Below are 24,522 nucleotides of genomic sequence, written 5' to 3'. Positions count from 1 at the left end.
AGGGTCATGTCCCTGACTCACTCACAGCCTCTGGAGGGATCACAAGAGGTAACAGGAATGCTATCCTTATGCTTGTCATGCTAAGATGCAAAGGGTAAATTACAAAGGGAAAATATTCTCTCTAAAAATGCAGTGTTGTTGCACAGACACTTGGATGTGTCATTATTTCAGTTCTTAGTAACGGTGATGATCTCTTCTCAGAAAGCTCTTCAGAGTGAGAAAAGAATCTATGTTAATTGCAACATTACCATGAAATAATATAATCTCTACAAAAGAGGGTTGTCAACAAAGGGAACAGACCAGGTGTATGGCTTCATTTGCACTCCATCACTCCACTCTGGAAAACGTACTCTGCAAATCCTGTACAAACATGAAACTCCCCAAAGACCTCAGTGTGGGTCACCTAACAGCATGCAGCCCCCTCTCCACACACTTCACTGCTGGCAAAGCACATACCTTCCACAGTTGCTCTCTTAGGCTGGATGGTGATGGCTCCTTCTGCAATATCTTCATGTTGATGCAGTGGGTTGATTTTGGATCCCCAGCTGTCTGACCCCACCCAGAGAAAATGGCCCACTTGGTCAGCTCTTTTGGCTGCTGCAAGGATCTGCCTATTGAAAGAAACACAAGAGAGCATATAGGTTTAAAAGCTGAACAAAGGCATCTTCAAATTCAAGTAGAATCAAAAGAAGCTCTGCAGTCTCAGGACACAAGCAAGCTGTAGCAAAGGCTATGATAAGGATTTGTATACTGCATATGTAAAGAAATTCATAAACTAAGAACAAAAAAAGTCAATGCCCTTTGAGGGAAACAAGAGAAAGATGTTAGAAGTCAAAAGTAAAGGAGATATAAACATGTAATAAACTGGAGATACATTTTTACATGTATTAGAAATTGTGAAAGCACAACTTTAAAAAAGATTCTAAATGCCTTTCTCAAAATGGCCAAATCAATTCTTGCTTTACTTCATTTTGCAACATTGGGCTTCAGATGGAGAGGTGAGGTGTAGTAAATCTCACTTCTAGGAAATACTACGTCAATATAGATCATAGTTCTCCAGTCATTTATTAAAATAAGCATAATTCTATGTTCAACATAGAATTTCTATGTTTATAGATGAATACAGTTTGCAAATATCAAAGGTTGCAAGACAAAAAGTACAAAAGAGAAGTGATATTGGTGATAACGTTATCAGTATTGGGATGCAGACAACAGGTAAAATAAGAGAGACACATGCACATGTATACATATATCCACACACATATACACACTTCCATACATACACAAACAACTATATTCACATATACAAACCCACATTCACACATATACACACAAATTCTCATCACTCAGGTCCTTCAAATTTCAGGTACCACATAAGTTCATAAGTAAATCAATAAAGATGTGTTTAAAGATAATGTGGGACAGTGAAAACTCAGATCACAGTTTATCCTTCCTGGACCCCAAAAAAATGAACTAGTAATTTTCTAATAAAATCATAAGAAATTGTTCCCTAACAGTGTGACTATCTGAGCAACAAAAAGCAGAGGAGAAATTTTTGTGTGAAGTGAAGAAAGGAGTGCGTAGGAATAGGTATTTAAGTGTGTATTAAATACTGAAAGACAAGGCTACTTAAAGGAAGTAGACATTTGCTTCAAAAACAAACATCATGTTAGAAGAAAAATTATTGTGTATTTTTTTCATCTACCCCTTTCAAAAAGATCTACAAATTTGACAGGAAAGAATCACTTAATACAATAGCCAATTCTATACCTGCTGAGACCCCCATCAGTTGATCAGCTCATGTCTACAGCTGGCAAGTGCCTATCCCAAATCTCCACAGATACAGAAGACCCCAGTGGAAAAAAAAATAGGAAGGAAAAGGACAGCACCATGGATTGGGGAACAGATGTTACAGGAGGAAGTACAAAATAACCAATTCACTTAGCTAAGGTGTGTAAATATAGCCAACAGCAAGATATGAGAAAAACTAAGAACATAAACAAGAACTTATGTATCAAAAATGGAAAATTACAGTTACTTTTGAGAAAAAGCAAGTTAAGAAAACAAAACTAAATGTTAGAAATAAGAATGTTAAAATAAAAATAAGATTACACACAGTCAAGATTTCCTCAAGAAATGTGTAGAAAAATAATATTATTTTAAACAGTGGCTTTTAACTATTGCTAATAAGACAATTCCAAAGATCACATCTATAGTTTATTAATTATTTACCAATCAACTGTGGAATTGAGAAGATGAATTTGTGAATTGAAAAACTTAAACTGTTGCAAAAATAGAGAAACAAAACATGTTACAAAAATTTAACTGGAAATAAAAATATCCTATAATGTTGAGAGAAATTGAAAAAAAAAAAACAAAAAAAAAAACCTTGGGCTTACACAGGGACACTTTGCTAAGCCTGGAAGAAGGGGACTGGACCTGCCTGTACTGAATCTACCAGGTTTAAATGAATCCCCAGGGGACTCTTGGCCCTGGAGGGGAGGGGATGGGGGGAAGGTGGGGGTGGGGACAGGAGTGGGGAAGACAGGGGAAACCCATAGCTGATGTGTAAAATTAAAACACAAATATAATAATATTAATAATAAACAGAGAAATCAGATTAATTTTTCAAGAGACAAATGGGAACAAAATATGAGAATACTAATATAATAACAAAAAATCTGAGAAAATATTTTATTTCAGAAATATAATATTTAACACATAATGAATTTCAACGCAAAGAGAATTTTCACATATGCCTAGTGAGGTACTCACATTTGGAGAGATGAGGACATCTGGCAGAGGTGGGAAAGTTAGAAAAGCCAAGAAAACAGGCTAAGACCAGACACATATAAATAAATGAGCACTTACTCAAAGTTCAGAGAGTGACTAAATTCTAATGTGAGTCACAAAGGCTTAGGTAGAGTTTGTACAATCTCCATACTGCAGGAGAAAGCTGCAGTGCATGAACAAGTTCCTCGTAAACATTAAACTGTGTTTAACTAGAAGCTGTCTGTGTATGTAGACGATATTGTTTTTATAAGAGGTAATTTAAATTATTTCTTGTAATCATTTACATTGACTTTTAATTTTTCTACAGAGTTGTGGGGGAATAAATTTTACAGTATTCTTTTATTTTAAAGAAACTGTTACTTATTTCCTAAGGGATTTACACTGAGCACGTGTTACTTTCACATGCAGAGTTATATTTTGAAGATACATCATGTTCTTCCTTGAAATTCAAATTATCAATACCCATGACTAATTCAGCATTTAGCATGCCTTCAAAACTGAAATATTAATGCCATCTTATTCCTGTTTTCAAAGTATTGGAAGTTAATGTTGCAGGAAATGTCAAATTTTTCCATCTCCAATGTACATTTTTTGAAAAAAGAATCAACATTGTGGAGATTCTGTAATCTTCAGATGGTTCTGCCTTGAAGATCACATTCTAGAAGAAACATATGCACCAGATTTTTATCACTGTGCTCAGAAACCAAGATACTAGCACATAAATTGCAATATAGAATAATATTCAATCTAGAAAGTACCTCCATTACAAAAATATACATACTTTATGAGGGGATTATGCACATTTTCTACCCAAAATATAAGCCATACACTACAGGAAAAAAAGTGTTATAATCTTATTCACAAGACTAAAATTTTAAAATCTCAACACAGACATACATTACTAATGTATCACATATTAGTAAATGTATAAAATAGACAAGGATATTAATAACATCAGGGGGAAACTGGAGCCCAAAGACCAATATAACGAAAACAAAACCTCACAAGTAACTAAAACACAAAGAGGAATAAGGCAACCCAAGAGTGATGTGAACAGCATTGTGCCAGGAGAGAAAAAATGTATTTAATGGCCAGACAAAACATTTTCCCACAGAAGTGCATATATGAAAGAGAACTTGAGCTAGACAAAGACAGAGTTCAGCAAAACAATGCTATGAAGAAAAGATATGTGCAGAAGCACCCAGACCAAGCTGGTAGATCTGAATCAACATTTAGCTTGACAACCACATATTTGGTGTAAGTAAGGTTTAAAATGATAAAACTTGAACCAAGACTTAACTCTGTTTTAGCTCCAAACCTGCAATCCTAGCAATCAGAGGATGAGGCAGGAGGATCATAAGTTAGAGGCCAGCTGGGGTTATAAAGTAAAACCCTGGAGTTGGGAGGAAGGGAGTAGGGGAAGGGAGGGAGAACAAGCAAATGAACAAAAATACCAACCATAAAGTCCTGGGGAATAAAGCTTCTACATATCATTAAGCACTTGAGTACTAGACTCAGAATTTTATTCATTCATTCAATGGCATTGATTGAGAACTGCCTATTCCATTAGTGTCAGGACTGGTAGTAAGGTAAAAAACACCATTCAAAAGTCATCTGGTGTAATGATGGCTAGAGACAGTGGACAATACAGACTTACTCAACAACATTCAGCCATTCAATAACAACAACAACAACACAGGTTGCCACGGGCATAAGTCAAAAAAAATAAAGTATTATGAAAAGAATTTTCCATAAATACTCTGGTCAGAGATATTTTCCTTGAAATACACCAGAAATGATGGAAATATCTACAAAGAAGGGAACAGTAATGGCTTCCTGGCCAGCAGTGTATACAACATGGAGTGTGTAGAGGTAAATTAGACTAGGACACCTCCCCACAGGACTGCTTTAAAAGACTTTCATTTGACCTAAGGGACAACTGAGATGCAAAGAAAATAGTTACTAGGGATAGAAACCTATTCAAGGACAGAGTGATGATTTATGTAGTGAAAATATTCTCAAACTCCACTGTCCAGGTAATGGTTTTGTGACCTCGCTTGTGGTCAAGGCCTTCACAGTGGGACTCTGGGGAGATTCAGGGTTGTTGGGTAAGGACCCACTGAGCAGGGAGAGGAAAGGAAGACTGCTGAAAAAAGACTTTGGAAAAGCTCATGGAAGAAATGATCATGGTCTGAACCCTTCAATTTTACCCAGTAGCAATAATTCACTTTCAAACTCAATGACACAGAATTTTAAGATACATGGTAAAAATTCAAAACACAAATCTTCCACACCACATTTCTAGATGATTTTATTGATGACCTTTTTAAGGGAAGGACAGATCTTTCTAGAATCTACCTCATAAAATCTTAGAATCTAAACACTTCTAGAACATGCAAAATAATGAATCTATGATTAAATTTTAAAAGATGACATGTAAAATTCTATGTTCACTGTAGATATGATATATTAGTCTGATATATTTACATATCACTTATATTATATATGATTAGTACATATTTCCCATATTTATAGTTTAGCACAGTTATTTCTATGTAGTAAGTTTGATGTTGTATTATTTTTAATAACTGTGAAATTATGTGGTGAAAAATGTAATTGTCAATCTACAAGGGAGAAGTTAGATAAACTGCTGAGTACACAGGTAAAATCAAATTATGCATATACATTAAAAAACTAAGCAGATCCACAAGCACTGATAAACAACACCCTCTGTTATAAAACACTAAAGCATGCTAGGTCAAGAGCAGACACATGCAGTACATTCACAGGTACTTAAAAATGGATTAAGAGCATAGTACAGAATGTTTCCAGAATGACACATCAGAGACTGACAAGCCAGGAGCCCTGCTACCCACAAGGGAGAACTTGCTAGCTAGGATACAGGGTGCAAGACATTTTATTTGGAGTTTTGGACACTGTTAGAAAAAAATTTAGCCTTTTCAGTTAGGTGAAAATTACTATTTATTTTTAAAAAGACAAAAATAAAGAACCCTGGTATAGGGAGGAGGGGACTGGACCTGCCTCAACTAAATCTACCAGGCTGAGCTGAATCCCCAGGGGAGATCTTGCCTTCGAGGAGGTGGGAATGGGGGTTGGATTGGGGGGAAGGCTGAGGGATGGGAGGAGGGAGGACAGGGTAATCCATGGCTAATATGTAAAATTAAGTTCAATAATTAAAGATTCCAGACTGAGTTATGGTGTTCAGAAATGGAACCAGGAGGCATTTTAGAAGAGATTCAAAGGGTAACTCTGCATAGTATGGCTGCACAAGCAAGTAGCTAGACAAAAAGGGAAGTTAAAATGACAAGTTTTCAGAACAGGAAATCAGTGCAGAAAGGAATAGGCAAGTGTGGAATGCAGACATCCAACAGGTGGTATTCTCAGTTCAAATTCCGAGCAATGAAGGCAGAATTATAAACCTTTTGCACTGACAAACAGCATTCTTGGGATAAAAGCCTGAAATATTTAGAACTATTTTTCTTAACACAGCTTTTCAGAGGCCTAGTACTTTTTCTTTCTACCAATAATTTGATACATTTTTTATTTAATAGAAATTAAACTCCAGGATAGCAAGGTGCTACTGCTTTTGTGGCTGACAAACTGTGTGGGACAGCAAGCACAAAAGAATTTACCACCTTGTAATTACAGCTCTGATCTGACTTTTTTCTCCTCATTGCCAGCATCCTCATCCTTCTGCCTCCTAAAGCTGTGACATGCATAGGAATGAGGTTCACCAGTCATCCTTACTTTATATCCTCATCGTTGGCAAAAATCACGACGGCCCTGGAGTTGGGAGTGTCCAAGAGCTGTTTGATAATTCTATCAAAGTCAATGGTCCTGTCTTTGCGCTCTTGGGGGATTCTCACGGACTGGGCAATGCAGAGCCCACCTGTTCAAGAAAAGAAAGCAGAGTGTCAATAAAGTCCCAACAGAGGTATGGAAAAAAACAGGGAAGGTAGTGGGGGGGGGCAGTTGATACTGAGTCTATAGCACTTTCTTAGGGATGCCTTTGTTTCAGGAAGGCACAAGACATCATGCTTATTCTTGAACTATTGTTGCAAACCATGTAGTAAAGCACAGCTTCACTCTTTGTAATGCATTTTGAAAACTAATACTTCCCAGGAAAGCTAGTGGTATTAACTTTGAGGAAGTAGGTAAAGGGTAACAGACAAAATGTGTGGATGGAGGTCTTTACAATGTATGTCATGTGTTACATTAATGTAATAGACACTGAAGCAACTAGTTTTCATATTTATACTTGAGAGTTTTCTGAACTTAAATTCCCAAACAGTTCTTCTCTCCAACAACACATGACTCTCAGTGTTTAAAGATCAGCTCCAAAGAAATAAAATGAGAAGCAAAGGAACCAACAAGAACACTGGCTATTACAAACAAAACTGTGTAGAACACATATGCCTGGCCAAGCCGCTGAAAATATATTTCAAATATTCTGTGCTATCTTCCCAGAAATAAATATATTATAGTAACTAGTGTTCCCTGCTTTGTGTTAGGGAACAGGAGGATTAAATAGAATTTTTACTCCATGCTTCTGATAGTCTTCATGACCCCAATCAATTTTAATGAAAGTCTGGAGGAGAAATGGGGGCAGAGGCAATTTATTGAACAACTGATGGATTTTATCTTATTCCAACTCTTGCTTAGTCATCATTCCTGAATATTGAATTTTACAAGCTACACTTTTAGACAGGGGAGTGAAGAGAAAAGAAGGAGAGAATATACTTGTAGAAAAAATAATTATGAAGACAATCCCAGGGGTAGAAAATTTAGGTGAGAATGAGAAAACCACCCAGATCTTCCTGTCATGCACCGGGAAGACATTAAAAAATGGGCTTTCTTACACTTTGAACATGGGTATATATGGGTATAAAGAGCCTTCCACTACTGTGGAATAATCCTCTTGTATATTGTAAAGATTTGTCACTCGAATTGGATTAATAAAAAGCTGACAGGACAGTCGCTGGGCAGAAAGTTAGGCAGGAGAGCCAGACTAGGAGAATTCTGGAAAGAGGAAGGACAGAGTCAAGAGTCACCAACCAGAATCAGAGGAAGCAATATGAGAATGTCATACTGAGAAAAGGTACCATGTCATATGGCTAAACATAAATAAGAATTATGGGTTAATTTAAGCATAAAAGCTAGTTAGTAATAAGCCTGAGCTACCAGTCAAGCACTTATAAGTAATATTAAGCCTCTGAGTAATTATTTGGGAACTGGACAGCAGGACAGAAACTTCTGTTTACATTCCACAAATACAGAAAAGCATAATCTCTGATCCCAAATTAAGACTCCACTGAACTTTAGTCTCAGTTGGTATTAGTGTTATGCTAAACAGTTTTCCAACTTCAGCTCTCAAGAAAACACCTGTAATACTCTTCAATATACATATGCCCTACAATGATGTAATCAGGTTAAACAATCTACCTGAAATCCTAGAACCATACATACAACAAGACTCGATAGTTCTTTCAAGTACAACTGAAAGGTTCATTAACAGAAACCATATCTTGGCCTTAAAGAAAAAGAAAATGAAACCTCATAGATATCATACTAAGTATATTCTCAGATCTTAACAAAGTGGAACTCAATAACAAAAGTCATAGGAAGATCTAGATATTTAAAAACTTAAAATCAGAGTTGTCCAATTACCTCTGAGTCAAATAGAAAGTGTCCAAAAAGTTAAATATTTAGATGACTTAAAACTATAGTACATTGAAATAAATGGACAATAGCTAAAATAGTAGTTAGATGGGAAACATATTTATACTAGAGAGCAAGAAAGAATTAACACAGGCAAACTCTACTTCTAAAGAAAGAACAGGTGAGTAAACACCAAGAAAGCAGAGATATGATAAAAAAATTAAAGTAAAAATCAATAGATTTGAAATAGAGAAACAACAGAGTAAAAATACCATTATTGAAAGGGTCAATAAATATTGATAAATCTTGAGCTAGGATGACCAAGGAGAGAAATCACAAAGACAATATGAGAAATAAAATAGAAATAGCATTTTATTATTTATTAAGCAGTACTGGTCACACCTACAAGGCGGGGCTGAGAGAGGAGAGGACTTGCTTTGTTCCAGGACCCTGGACACTGAAGGTAGACCCAGCAGAGTTCTCCAGAGAATACCTCCAGACTGCGCTATACCTTTCCCAGACCCTGCAACCTATCCCTTCATTTGTAAGTTCCCCCACAAAATAAACCTCCCTTTTAACTATGTGGAGTGGCCTTAATAATTTCACCAATAGACAGGGGTTTAAAAAGAGTTTATTAAGGGAAGGGAATAGAAGGGGTGTGCATAGGCCTATGGAATGACTGTGCAGGAAGAGAGGGAAGGAATAGGTGGAACCGGCTTTTATAGGTCCTCCATAGCTATGCGACTCATGCATATAGATTGCGTGACCATGCTGCACACAGATTATGTGATCATGCAGCGCACAGATTATGTAGGATGTAAGGCCCTGGGATGACTAAGTATCCTGTCTGACTACTGGACAGTGTACACAAGGTCATGTAACTGGGGGAATGGCTAGGAATTCTAACACATTATGCATTCTGTCCATGGATGTAATGAATTTTGTAATTTTAAACTCAGAAACATCAAGAAAATAGAAGATTTCTTTGAAATAACACAAATTATGATCCTATATAAATTATAAACAGCAATTTGATGTTTTAGCAATACCTTCATGAGAGAAAGATATAGGCTCAAATGGTTTTATTAATGAATTCCAAAAATCCTGTAAAAAGCTATGAAGCCATCTACATCAGATTCTTCAAGAGCAAGTAGGTTAAGGTTTAACTCATTACATGAGGTCAGTATCATATAATGTTGCCAGAATCAGATGTTTTAAAGGACAAGAAGAGACCACTATGGGTAAGGTGGGTTGTAGATTAATGTGGACTGTTAGGTGGCCTGACATGTCAGTCTGAGCTATTGGCACTATTTCAGGTGTCATTAAACTTCAATTCCCACCTCAGGAAGCATCATGGAGCCATGCAGTAAAGAACAATGGGGTCGCATGCTATCCTAATCTTGAGAAGTAAAAGCTAGCTATAAGCCTGGGTCCATGGAATGAAGAATTTGATTCCCACGAGTGATAAGAAAAAAGAAAATAAAGAAAGAAAGAAAAAAGCAATGTTCCTAGGCAAAGCAGATACAATTGTGAGGCAAAAACTCCAAATTTTATCCATGACCAGGATATCTTGATTTTGCTTCTAAAGATCTGGCCAGTATGAATGCCCAAAACCATCTTCTACCCTTAGACAGAAGATATCCCAAGGTTTCAAACAGAACATAGATACTGTTTGGTCTTCCAGTCTTGCCCCATCATCATTCATGTGGCTTCAGGTTGAGTTCTGCCATTAAACTGTTTGCTGAAGTCTCAATATGTTTGTGCTAGAGTTTGAAGGCAAATGCCAAGATTAAATACAGAAAGTGAAGCAAGAAAAACTGATAGGCTAGGTCAGATTTGTCTCTGAGGTAAACATCTGAACTTGACTTTCTTCATTAAGGGTGGGCAGGGATAGGACTCCATTCAAATAATTGATTCACCTCATGGTCTCTACAACCAAGGATAAACTGTTGTATCAGTTCAGTTAGATTCAGAGGTATAAAACTGAATTATGAAATTGCCTTTAATTGTAGGGCTAGAATTGATCATAAATTGTTCAAGTGGTTGATCAACCTTATTAGGTCAACTGGTATGGACTGTACTGGATGAATATTCTGATTTTCCTTAAATTTGAATGTCAGAAAAATATTTCTAAATATCACAGTAGCTGATCCTCTTTGTTAGATCAATGAATTGGGTATGAGGGAAGATAACATATGTTGGTTGATATTTGAGTCCTCAACTTGCTGAAAGAAGAGTGAAACTGGGAAGAGTCAACAGTAACCAAGATTTTTTCTGAAGGGGTCTGCAGACCCAATATTTCAGATTGGTTTCTTATATGTACATAAAATTATTATGGAGTCTAGTCTAAAACAAGTTAAAATGCCACAGTTAAAAAGGAAAACACTCTTAAAACCTATCTTTTAAAACATTAACAGCCCAGGAGGTGGAGATGAAGAAATGAGGAGAAAATTGGAGGAAGGCAGTAACTGGGGAGTGGATATGACAAAAATATATTGTATACATGTATGGAATTATTAAAGAATAAAAAGAGTACTTAAAACACTAACATAACACAGAAATGTAAGAATTATTATTATTATTATTATTATTATTATTATTATTATTATTATTTTGGTTTTTTCGGACAGGGTTTCTCTGTGTAGCTTTGTGCCTTTCCTGGAACTCACTTGGTAGATCAGGCTGGCCTCGAACTTACAGAGATCTGCTTGGCTCTGCCTCCTGAGTGCTGGGATTAAAGGCGTGCACCACCACCACCCGGCGCAATGTAAGAATTATTATGTGGTAGCTAATAAGTGACTATGGAATATGGGATGGTAGGTTTTGGGTGAGAAAGGCATCTGTTCCTTCTGAACAATATACCATGGTAGCTAACCTTTAACGCATACAACCTTGTACCCACAGTATAGAAGGATGCCTGCCAACAGTGACAATGAGCTTCACTGTATTATGAATGTGTAAAGAACCTGACAACAGGGCAATGACCTATGTCACTCTGAATCACATTGTTTTAATTGGAAATTCTGTGACTAAGAATTGCCTTGAAAATGGTATTATGATTTGTAAATGTCCTCTTCATAGCGATGCAGTTTTTCAATCTTAAGCTGCTTTCTATATTTGGTTTGGAAAAGTAAGCTAAATTAAATAATGGAAGTCAGTTCCCTAGTTGCTAACTAGGATAGAATTACTTATTTTTTTCTTCTCAGTGATTTCACTTTGCTTATGGAAAGCTCATCTACGTCGACTCATGTGTTTATTTGATATTCACATAGCATTTTCATTCATTTATTAACTTTTACACACTTTTTACTTCTGTGTAGGATAACTGCACCAAAGCAAAAGGGTTAGGGATCCTTGCCATGTCACATTATAGTTTGTGGCCTTAAGAAATTCATATTTTGGAGAGAGGGAGAGAGGAGGGAAGAGTAAGCTGTATTCATGTTAGTGTATATACACACATATGCTAGTATACTATAAAGGGTCTAAATGCAATCATATGTCAGAACAATATACATAGCTAGCATCCAGTTGTTGGTTTGGAGAAACCTTTCAACAGAGTAAACAATGTCTCCCTTGAAAAATGGATAACTCTATGACTGCACTCAGGAACACCCAATATTTAGCCTGGTCACCCTTCACTATAAAGAAGCAAGAAGTGCATAAAAAATTAATGAACGTGTAAAAACGAAAATGCTAGGTGAATATTAAATGGACAAGGGAGTCAACATAGATAAACTTCCCATGAGCAAAATGAAATCCCTGGGAAGAACAAAATAAATGATGATACCATTGAACCATTATTCAGTGAACCAAATGCCCACACTTTCATGTGGATATAAGTGCCAGATTGAGTAAATGACTGTACAAAAATGAATGAGACCTCATTACAGAACAATTCCAAATAGAAAGCACAGAGGAAACACAAGAAAGAGAACACCATTAGTGGAAAACTTTAATAGTGACTGTTGCCTTTGGGTCACACTGATGAGTATTGGAGTCTGTGTAGGAAAATTTAAGATGAATTGAACATTTATGTTCCCTAAAAGCATTTACTCCCAAAATGCATATTAACTACCTTGGTGACTATAACATATTCCTTCATCATCTTTGATACTCTTCCTTTCTTTGAATGCAGGTGCCATGACTCGCATGTGTCTGTTCAAATTTCTTATGTTTGAATCTCATGCCCAGCGCCACAACATTCAGTTTCCAGGGGATACTGATGCTGCTGGTCTGGAAACTACACTGGGTGAACCTTTTCTAGGCAACATGGAAGTGGATCCTGAGAAATACTCCTTTGTGTACCCCCACATGAGTTACAGCTACCTCTGGGAGTTGGCAGTGATGTTGTATACTGACATTCCAGCCCAAAGAATCTCTGAGGATGGTGGCCTAGGGAGAAGGAAAGGGATGGATCATTATGTTTTGTTATAAAGAACAATGGAGGAGGTATCTGTGGGTAGTGGTCAACACTATCTCAATGCTGTAATTCCTCCATGTCTGGCAGGTATTATGCAGAGGCAGAGAATGAAATGGTCTATAAAGTGTCCTGGGGCTGCTGGGGGGAAGTCATGGCTACTTTACCACCTTCTCTGCAAGAGAAAGGGAAGCATTTGGATGGAAAGCTGGCTTCCCATCATGATTCAATTACAGCTGAATGATTAAGCAAATGAGCACAAACTCCATTTGACTATTTGATTAGTGGAGGGGCGGTCCACACTCAGTTGATGCTAATGCAGTGCACACTGGGGAAATTGATAAATAGGGTTTCATGACTACAGCATGGAGATGATCACCCCCTTTTAACTGAGAACTGCCCACAGGTGAGCCTAATCAAATGTCTTAACAGAACAGAAACATGGTCTATTATCATAGTAATGGGGATGATGAGCAAGTACATAAAGCTAAAATTTGAGCAAAGAAAGGAGATTGGAACATGAAGAAAGAGAGGTGAGCATGCTGTTTTCATCTGCTCTTGGAAGGCATCTCTTGTGCCTTCTGGAAGGAAAAAATCACTTCATTTGCATCAGATCCATAGAAAAAGGCTTAAAAACTCCCTTAGGCTATAGGCAGATGACACTAAAACAAGCATTCAGATGAAATGTGTTATGTCAGATATATGCCAACCTGAGGAGGAAAATCTGTGTCCTGGGAGGTCTACCAACAAAGAGGGGATCTGGAATGCCCCCCAATATACTCTTGATGATCAGTTATCAGTTGGACTATTTTTCCATAATGATGACTCAGCACATATCATCATACTTTCACCCCACACTGATGTTCTACTGAATGCTATTTGGTTTTGCTTCCACCTAAGTCTCTTCCATGGGACTCACTTTGCCTATTGTATGTAATGTTACTACTGCACAAATGCAAGCCACATTTGCAGAAATAGTTGTTCAGCAGCTGGAGCTTAGGACTCTAATGATTAAAAATTACTATTTTTTAAAAATTTTTATATACATGCTTGCAGGCATTGTGTTTGTATGTGCATAATGTGTATGTAGGTGCTATGGAGGCAGGAATAGGGGCATCAAATCCCTTTGATCTGGAGTTACAGGTGGTTGTAAACTGTCTCACTTGGGTTCTGGAAACTTAACATGGGTCCACTACAATAGCAACATGTGGGCTGCAGAGATGGTTCAGCCATTAAAAGTACTTTTTGATATTGCAGAGGAGCTGGTTTCAATCCCCAGCACTCAATAGCAGCTCACAGTTGTCTGGAGCACCACTTCCAGTAGATATGACACTGTCTTCTGGCCTTCATGAATACCGCATGCACATGGTGCAGAGACGTGCATATAGGAAAAGCACCCATGCATGTTAAAAACCATGAACAATAAATTTTAAAGAGCATCAAGTTCTGTTAACTGCCTAGCCAAAGCTCTAGCCCCAAGAATCTAACTTTTGAAAAATGTTTCCTTTACCTAGCCAAGTTTTTAACCAATAAACGTTGCAATTTCTCTGTGCTATGAGATGGAGTGTCCACAAACAGTAGAACTGAGCAGCATTATTATAAAGATTACAATTGAAAAGTCATGTCACTGGGGCTAGAGAGATGGTTTGGTATTTAAAAGCTCTGGCTACTTTTCCTGAGGACCTGGATTCAATTCCTAGCATCCATATGATGGTCTATGACTGTCTCTAATGCCAGTCTCAGGCTATCCACTGCCCTCCTCTGGTTGTCATAGGCACTGCATACATGTGGTGCACAGACACACATTCAAGAAAAATACCCGTCTTTGTAAAATGACAATAAATAAAAGTTAAAGGGAAACAATTTAAAAATAGTCATGTCACTGACAGGACAACTCCATTCTTGCCACCTCATCTTTGAATGGGAGGGCAATTTTCAGTGGCTTGAGGAGACAAGCTACTGAGATAATAAAGAGAATCTCACTTGGAAATCAATCTTTTCTTCATTTGGAGCTGAAAGCTGGTAGGTTTTGTCCTTCTCTGGTAGGGAGCAATCTGTAACAGCAAGAGACATCAGGAGCCAGAGCACAGACTTCTTCCAATAAACCCTGTTGCTCTCCTAACTGATTATAGATTCTCTCCCATCTAAAAGCAGAAGAGGAAACAATTTACAGTCAGCAGCTCAGTGTAGGCAGAGCCTTTACTAGTGATGAGGCCTATTACTTAGCTACCCCAATTCAATTTAGCAAACACTGAACTGATCCAGTGAAAGATTTGTAGGATTTTTTTTTTAAACAAGAAACAAAATATGTTAGTAAGAGGATTATCTGATTAACCAGGGAACACAGATCAGGACAGATTAAGATCATCATTGATCTGAATTGAGAAAATGGGTGATAATTTTCAAAATCAGATGTCATTCCATATGCCTTTTGTTTCTTAATATATTCAGCACCATCCTTCTCTCCTATTAAGCAGAGGTGTTTTGAAGTTAAGTGCCTCTTTAGTTTGCACAGTAGTATTAGGACTTTCATCTCTCAATGATTCATGCTAAATGGCCATATATTATCTTACCCTCATATATGGTATGTCACATATGTAGTGGAAGATAATTGAATATAAGGGCATGATGTATCTGTTTTCATAATTCAAATATTCAGTTATTAGAAGTAGGTCCCTTGAGACTCAGGAAGTAGGTGGGGCTTATGTAACTCTGAAAGTGAAGAAAACATACAAATCCCAGGATATCATGAAACCTAGAAGGTTCGCCAGAGCCCTCCCTGAAGTTATATAAGCAGTAACATTTTCTAGAAAGAGGATGCTCTCAGATCTACTGGTCTGCTTGAAAGTTGTGGAGGGAGCTCCAGAGATGCACTTTTCCTGGATTGTCACCCAGAGAGGGTAGACTTTTCTTTGAAGCATCCATACTCCTATAGTTAACCCCTCACTCATACTTCTGTAACTAAGTCAAAAAAACTCATTGGCTCACTAGCTCAACTTGGGTCTAATCATTTATCTGGTCTGGTGTCAGTGTCACATCTGGATAAATATTTCTTCCTGTTTCCTCAGAAAAGTCCTACACAAATGGGTTAAAAGTGGGCATGGTATCTAGTTAGAGAAGTCAAAGACTGTATGGAAAAGGTCATCTGAGATTGATAGTTTACATTGGTGGAGATGAAGAACTGGAGAGGGAAAGGTGCAAGTTCATTGTGGATATGACTGCCCTGCTGCCATTTCTCCTGAAGCTTGGCCAATAGATATAAGTTTTGGCTAAGAGTGGTGAGGTTTGCATCTTCAAGCAATAGCTTACCTCCGGTCACAATAAAGGTATCAGCTGGGTTTATCTTCCAGCCTCATTCTGAGTAGGAATGACTACATGTCACTTAAAGGACACATTTGCATGTAATACTTCAGGGGGAGGGGATACTATGTTCTTGGCACCATCAAGCATTAAATGAAAGTATGAATGCCAACCCAACACCTATTAGACTGATAAACCAAAAAAAAAAAGTCAAGGGAACCAAAAACTTTAATAAGTCATCACTTAGACAAAGAAACAGGGTCAGGCACCCCCCACTTCTTGATATGGGAAATAATGGGGCTTAATAAATAAATAAAGTCAGAAGTGATCTTTGACGTCAGTGACTTCTTATCTGAATACAAAAGGACAGAAAATCCTTGACTGTGAAAAATTTCAAGTACATCACAAAGAAAAAGAGACACTTGGGGAATCATGTACTACAAAAAAGACCAAAAGAAATGAAAGCAAAGTCACTTTTATGAGTTTGGAAACAAGATCGTTAGATAATAGCAGGACAGACAGAGGAGGAAAAGACATGGAGGAAATAGAAACAATATTAGAAGATAAAGAATTGGCAACTGAAACACATTTCTGGGGACATCTGACTGGGTCACTGATTATTCTTAGATGTGAACTCTGAATAATCTTTGATAAACTTGTTTCCCATTCTAGATTGCAGAGAGGAAGAAAAGAATAAAACAATAACAACTGCGTTCGCCAAGAATATTCTCAACCCCAGAGCACATGAAACATTCCACACAAAGTGGAAAGGTAGGTTTGATGTCAGTGAATCCAAATAAAGACCTGTGGTACTAAATTTGTATAATCAGGGTTGAACTGCATGAAACTTTATGTGACAAATCTATGAGAATCTTCCAGTTGGTGTGCCAGGGAAAGACACACTTCACATTCAAAGCACGATTTTTACATGTTAGTAACAAGTGAGCCCACCATATCTTCTAGCCAAGAAACATAGGAAAGTAAGACCTCATCAAAGACACTAAGGAAGTTCAGTGTCACTCTTTGGTCTGACAAGCACCTGCAGTCAAGTTTGGGATGTGGAGGTTTGAAGCAATGACAATAGTTGGGGCAGTAGACTGCGCAACAAAAGTGCCTGTAAGTCTTGTAGAGAGCTCCAGCAGACAGACACATTTCCTGAGTTGCCTCCACCCCCTGCTGGGGTCAGGCAGCTTCCTTTTAAGTCATTCATCTCACAATAAGTTATAGGGCTTTCTCCAGTGGTTTCTGATGTTGGGCTGTGAGTCACTTCTCTTGCTGTTTTTTATCCACATTTTACTTGCTGATTCATCCATTCCTTCAAAACATATTTATTAAACAACTGCTAAGTTTCCATACACTGTGTTTCTGGGTATGTAGCAATCAACATGAAAGAAAGAATTCCCACTCACTTACATGGTGATATGTACTAACAGGGCAAGTCTTCTTTTTAAATAATTTTCTTTCAAGATAGTGATGTCCTATACAATTGCTATCAGCTAGTTTACAGCTGCACTCCCAGCACAGAGCATCTCATCCTCAAGAACAGCTGGTATCCTGGCAGGTCGTGAGTGGGTTAATGAAGAATGTGCTCTCATTCAGGAAGCCTTGAGAAGGCAAGCTGTTCCTTTCCTTGAGCAAGAAATAAGAAATTGGCTTATTTTTCACAGTCACTGGTCTTTCCTGTGACTAGATTATTCTCACCAGTCAAAACCAATTGGCATTTGTCTCAGGGAAGCTCCTCTGCAATGTCTTTGTATCCCAGGACAATTAGAAAGGGGTTAATTTCTGAAGTTCAGGCTTGGCTAGAATCGTTAATTTCTGAAGTTCAGGCTTGGCTGGAATCTCCAAACTACTATTTCCTTTCAGTCAGCTCTTGTGTGTGTGTGTGTGTGTGTGTGTGTGTGTGTGTGTGTGTGTGTGTGTGTATACGTACCATTTTATTATATTTATAATTTCAAGATAGACTTTTATATTTGTGAATTTCCAGTAATGTACATGCATATTTATTCTAGTACTGTAGTATTATTGCAGGCCCTATAGAAGAACCTATTTATGTTGCTTTTCTAAATGGCCATGTTGTCAGAATATCTGCTGAATATTTATGTTTATAGCCATAGAGTTTATATCCATAGATTTGTGCTGCTTTCAACCTTGGTCAGAGAAGATTCTTATTACCATGATGTTAATTTAGAGACACATTACTGTCCAAAGTGCAGAGAGTTAGGGTTGTGGGTGCTCAGCTATAGATGAGCTGTCATTCTCATATTGCCTAACCTCCTCCAAGGTTATGGGAAAATTAATGATATCAGTATTCTGATCATTCTTCATTGGTTCTCTATGTTCACTCTCTACTATAACAACTCACCTTCCTCTATTACAATTTTCATTGATTCCAAAAGTTTTTCACAACTTTATTTTAATTTATATTGTTTGTTTTGTGGTATGGGTTTTGAAACGAGGGATATAAGCTTACCAAACACACCTTCCACCACTGAATTAACTCCTTAGCTCTGTCTGTATTTTTGCCCAAACACAACCATGTACATTAAGAACTGGAGAGAAGTACAGACACTCAGCTTCCTTGTAGATGGGTGACTGGACCTTAGAAATGAAGCAGTTTTCTTCAATCCTCCATAGCCAGAGGTGGTTCTAATACAAAACCAAGAAATGTTCATCTTCTGCCCAAAGCTACTGACTTGGGCGCTCTAGTGGGCTTTCTCTCATCCCTGCACCTCTCTTCCCTCTACCGCATCTTGCCTTCATTCTTGTGTTCACCAATAAAATAACATGAGTGCAATACTTGCAGTTCCTGTACAGTCCTTTAGGCTACTAAACTCTTCTGAAGAGAGAACTGTGGTGATATATTGTGCACCCGAATATATTATGTATCCTAATAAATTTATCTGGAGATCAGAGGACAGAGCCAGCCACTAGATTAGACATAGAGGCATGAAAGTGGTAGCACACACCCTTAATCCCATCACTCGGGAGGCAGAGATCCATCTGGATCTCTGTGAGTTCAAGGCCGCACTAGAAACAGAGCCAGGCGTGGTGGCACACACCTTTAATCCCAGTGCTAGAGATCTCATGACTTGGCTACCAAGTATTTGGGAAGCACACATGCCTTTAATCTCAGAACTAGGAAATAAGGAAGATGGCAGGGCACAGAAAGGTGTATAAGGGAAGATTGGCTGTGGCTTGTTCCATTTCTCTGATCTTTCAGCTTTCACCCCAATATCTGGCTCCAGGATCTCAATTAATAAGACTATTTAGCAATTTATATTATAGAGAACTTTTTTTGGTAACTCTTTCATAACAACCAATTTTTCTATAGTTATTCGGAGGCAGGTATAGTATGTCAACCCTTTAAATATTTTCATATGCATGTCTGCCTAGAAGGAAAATAGAAAGCTCACCATCCTTTCAATGGCAAATAAGAAACAATTTATACTCACAGCTTTAAGTTTGTTGTATGTGGTTGATGAAATGTCTCATACCTGGATTAAATTCTATATAGAAATATGTAAAGTATTACACACATACAGTTATGTTAGCAGTATGGGTATGTTTGTTCAAAATAAAAATTAGAAAGATGATGTGAATAGTTGTCATTGAACTAGTGACCTCTGCATGCTTTGAGATAAACTGATTTTTAAGGATTCTATCTTTTTTGAGCCCTTTGTTGCAACTCTCTTTTTTACTTATTGTTTCTGCTATGATCTATCCTTACCACAGCAAACTATTGCTACCGTTAAGACTTAACAGACTACACATATCAAAAAGAGCCATCTTCAGAGGATTTGAACATTTATCATTGTTAAAGAAATATCACTCTTTATCAATGTGAATGTCTCAAACCAAAGAGGTGGAAACAGATGAATCCTGCCTCCAATGGCTTTAGAAATGTATCATCTTCCCCATTGTCACAGAGCTTAAAGAGAGTGCTTTCCTTCTTGGGAAAGCATGCATTATTTAAAGCCCCTGCCAGCTCATGCTTCTCTAAGCACAAAGGAGGCCTTTTAGCATCACACTCATCCTCTTTGGACCCAAAATCATGCATAAATGCTTCCAAAGTGTAATGGGTAATTTTAATTGTCACCTTGATGAAATGTAGAATGATCTTGAAAACAAACCTCTTAACACATCCTTGAGGGAGTTTCTAATTTGACTAATGGTAGGTGGTACCATTCCTCTGGCTAGGGATCAAGGATTGAATAAATGTAGGAAGCCTTCTGAGTACCAGTACTCATCTTTCTCTGATTCCCAACAGCTGATGCAATGTAAACAGGGGCTATATGTTCCTACTACCATGACCTCTCAAAAGTGTAGTCAAAAAGAAACTCGCCCTTTTCAAGTTGCTTCTTTGTTGTAGGTTTGGTTGTAGCAAGGAGAAAAAGCCCTGATTGTACTGTGTTGCAGAAGATTCACTGAACTGTTTACAGTATAATACTGAGATTATTGAGTTTTTCAAGCACATTAGAAAAGATATTTCAGGTCAGAAACCTGGTGCAAGGGAAACTCGTAGGAATCTGCAAGGATGACCCCAGCAAAGATTCCCAGCAACGCTGGGTGCGTAGCCTGAACTGGCCATCTCGGGACTATCCAGGACTTCCAGTAGAGGGATTGGAGCACCTGTCCAGCCACACAACCTTTGACCTACAGCCTGCTCTGCCCTGCTTATGGGATGTGTGGCACAAAGATCCAGCAAAGCTAAGTCACATGATGGCTGCCATGCCACCTTTGGTTTTCGTCTCCACCTGTTGTGTACTTAAGAGACTTTTAATATTTATACAATCTGAGGATATTGGATTGATGGAAAATTTCTTATGAATCATTTATGCCTTCTCCCAGGAATACTGGGAGATATCCTTATGTACTCAGAGGTCTTCTTCATACCTTGGAGGTGGTGACACATAAAGAAGCCAGAGGTCTCTTCATGAGGCTATGAGACATTCTTGAAACATCTGTCCCTGTACTTACACAGGAATTCAATATTCAAAGCAAAGTAAACTTTAAAATGTCAACAAGATTTGGTGGACTAGAGGAGTTGGCCACAGTTCAGATTATAAGCCTCTTCTACTGTACACTCAGACAATTAGGTAACATATAACTCTGCCCTACATAGAGACATATTGATGAGCAAAGTATGGAGTGGAAAGATGATAAAAAGAATGAAATGTCAAGACCTCCCTCTCTTAGAAACATTAGCTCATGATAAGCCATTATAATGGCATATGACCAAGAAACAACAGAATGCCAGGGTGAGATATATAGACAAATTCTATAAACATATAAACGTGAACATTTAATGTTTTATGCCAGAATTTGAATAATAACTGCATCAGCTTTAGCCTGAGGATTATTCCTGGGCACTCTGACAACTAAGAGTTAATAATACACTGCTTGGGACATGGCAAAATGCCCAGTGTGGCTTAAAGATTTTGTTTGGCCTAGTGTCCTTGAAGCAACCAAAGCTACCAGCCTGAGAACAGGCTGTCATATGCCTCTAGTTTCTTAAAAATTGGGTTATGGGGTTAATGAGTAAGAATGATAACTCTGTTTATCATTGATGTCAAAATTTGAGGAAAAATAGCCGGGTGGTGGTGGTGCACACCTTTAATCCCAGCACTCGGGAGGCAGAGCCAGGCAGATCTCTGTGAGTTTGAGGTCAGCCTGGGCTACCAAGTGAGTTCGAGGAAAGGCACAAAACTACACAGAGAAACCCTGTCTTGAAAAAAAATATTTTTTTGAGAAAAAATGATTGGAAATGATAACTATGTTCTGTCATAGTTTATTAATGATGACTAAAAGATGAGCAAAGGAAGTGAAAGACATGTCCAAAACCAAAAATTATATGATCTATGTTTTGGAACATCATGAATGTATCCCTGCTTACTAAATTCTGTATAAATAATGAAAAACTCTAGCTGATAGTCAGTCAGGCTACAAGATTCTCCCAACCATCATGGCCTGGCTCACTTCCTTCCCCTGCTGACTCCTTACATCCTCTGCTGGAACCTGTCTATATGCTTCCTTTTTGTCCATCTCTACTAAAATTAAACTAAGAAGTATTTGTCCTATGTCTGATTCCTCCCTCACTGCTCTTGCATCCACCCATCTTCAGACCCTGCCCTCATATGGAGCTGGACTCTGGCAGATGTGCAGGTGTGGGGTAGAGAGTGGAATGGGGCTCAAAAATTGTGTGAGTGACTAAGCAATGACTGGTCAAGCCTCAGATCTATACCATGAGAGCGAGCCCACCCCTGACAATGTCTGGACTGCCAGGCCCCAGAAGCTGGATGGTCTAGAGACCTAGGATAGAATGAACCACAGTTGGAGAAAAAGGAAGTAAGTCAAGGTAATGATGTCTAATGATATTCTGCTATACTCACAGATTTGTGAGTACTCCAATTGTCATCAGAGTCTTCATCCAGTAACTGATGGAAACAGATGCAGAGACCCACAGCTAAGCATTGAGCCAAGGTTGGGGAATCCTATCAAGGAAACTGAGGAAGAATTGTATGAGCCACAAAGGGTCAAGGGCATCACAAAGGAACCCACAAAAACAACTAACCTGGTCTCATATGAGCTCACAGAGTCTGAACTGACAGCCAAGGAGCCTGCCTGGGACCCACCTAGGCTCTCTACATATGTGTGTCAGTTGTGTAACTTGGTCTAATTGTGGGACTTCTAGCAATTGGAGCTTGGACTATCCCTAATGCTTTGGCTGGCTTGGGAACCTATTAGTCATACTGGGTTGCCTCACCCAGTCTTAATACAAGGGGGTAAGCTTAGCCCTACCTCAACTTGATATGTCATGATTTGTTGATATCCACGGGAGGGAGGCCTGCCCCTTTCTGAACAGAAACAGAAGAGGAGTGATTGGGAGGGAGAAGAGAGGAGGTAGGGGAGGGAGGAGAAACTGTGGTGGGTGTGTAAAATCAATAAATTTAATTAATTAAAAAAAGAAAAGAGTTTCAAGCAAACTTCTCCATCTCCTGATTTATGGATCTGCTCTCAGAAATATCTCATTTATCTCCTGGTTTTCTTTGGAGAATTTCCATGCAAGAGTCATCCAGTTTAGGGATTCAGTATTTAGGTGCTTAGGTTATATGGGACAGTTTGAAGGATTTCCTGCAATAATGTACTAATTTGCCAAAAAGGTCTGACTTAGTACAAATAGCTATTAAAAACAAACAAACATAAAGCAGAATAACAAAGGCAAAAAAAAAAAAAAAAAAAAAAAAAACCACCAACATGGATTATTCATAAACTGCAACCAGATCAACCACACCATTGCAGTACAAAAGAAAGCTGTGTCCAGGAATCAGGAAACAGATTCAGCTTCAAAAATCTCCATTCAAAAAGATGATAGCGCAGGCTGGCCATAGAGGTGCAGTTATGGAGTCTCAAAACTACAGCAATGGATTCAGAAAGTCTATGAGTTCAAAAGCAGTTTGAGCATGCATGCTCTGTTACATACCAACTTGAAGACTAGCCTTGATTACATAGTAAGATAGGATCTCAAATGTAAAAACAAAGAAAACAATAGAATCTGCTGCTAGTACTGAATTAAATGATTTTTTTTTCCCACAAAGAGCTTACAAATATACTCATTTTTTTGTGAAATGTTCAGGTTTCTCAGGTTGTTGTAGCAGAAATGAAACACATGTGAGTATTCTCAGGAGGAATAACTTTATCTTTAATAACTTCAATGCAAACTTTATCAACAGCTTACAGCAATCTTGAAGCGAGGAGAGACATGCATACAGATAGATCCTCAAATCCCAGGAAGGGATGTGAGTGACTTAATTGAAGCAGGGACCATTGCTAAGGCAATATATTCTTGATTACACATTTTTTTTAAATAATGAAAGACAGCAGGATATTCTGTCCACCTCTGCCATTGAATATTCAGAGGTTCTGTAAGCTCAGTAAAGAAGTAAATGGAAAAGGAGAAGACCATGTTTCATGCATAAAAATGAAGCCAATGCTTTTGAAGCCACCAAACCTATAAATCAATTGCTCCTCATAAGCAGAGTGCATGGTTAGTATCAGAGAAATCAAAGGGTAAGAGAAGGAAGGTGGACAGCTATCACACAACTGCTACCATGAGAAAGACAGAAGTGAACAACTGCAGGAACCAATTGGCCAGCAAAGAGGAAAACCACTGCCTACTTAACTGGAATGCTGACTGTAAAATACTAAGAAAAAGAAAAAAAAAAAAAAAAAAAAAAGCACAGAACCTTGTACCAGCAAATATGGATTTTAGTTTAAATTAAACCAAGCAGGGACTTTACCAATTATAAGCATTCTGAGCTAGCCCTGGAAAA

At 38.0% G+C, this 24,522-nt stretch overlaps 1 protein-coding gene across 1 annotated transcript in view; it reads right to left on the bottom strand.

Annotated features, from left to right (window-relative positions):
• Window positions 1-24,522, bottom strand: part of Grm7 (glutamate metabotropic receptor 7) — a 918,190-nt gene that overhangs the window by 446,720 nt on the left and 446,948 nt on the right. Inside the window, exons 3-4 of the mRNA XM_036181053.1 lie at window positions 6,562-6,703; window positions 457-611 (exon numbers count right to left, since the gene is read on the bottom strand). Of these exons, the coding sequence (XP_036036946.1) occupies window positions 457-611; window positions 6,562-6,703 (297 nt within the window). The remainder of the gene's footprint in view (window positions 1-456; window positions 612-6,561; window positions 6,704-24,522) is intronic.

The sequence above is a fragment of the Onychomys torridus genome, chromosome 3 (assembly GCF_903995425.1).
Source record: "Onychomys torridus chromosome 3, mOncTor1.1, whole genome shotgun sequence".
Lineage (NCBI taxonomy): Eukaryota > Metazoa > Chordata > Mammalia > Rodentia > Cricetidae > Onychomys > Onychomys torridus.
Note: the sequence above shows the minus strand (reverse complement) of the source record. Positions and strands in the feature narration are given on the sequence as shown.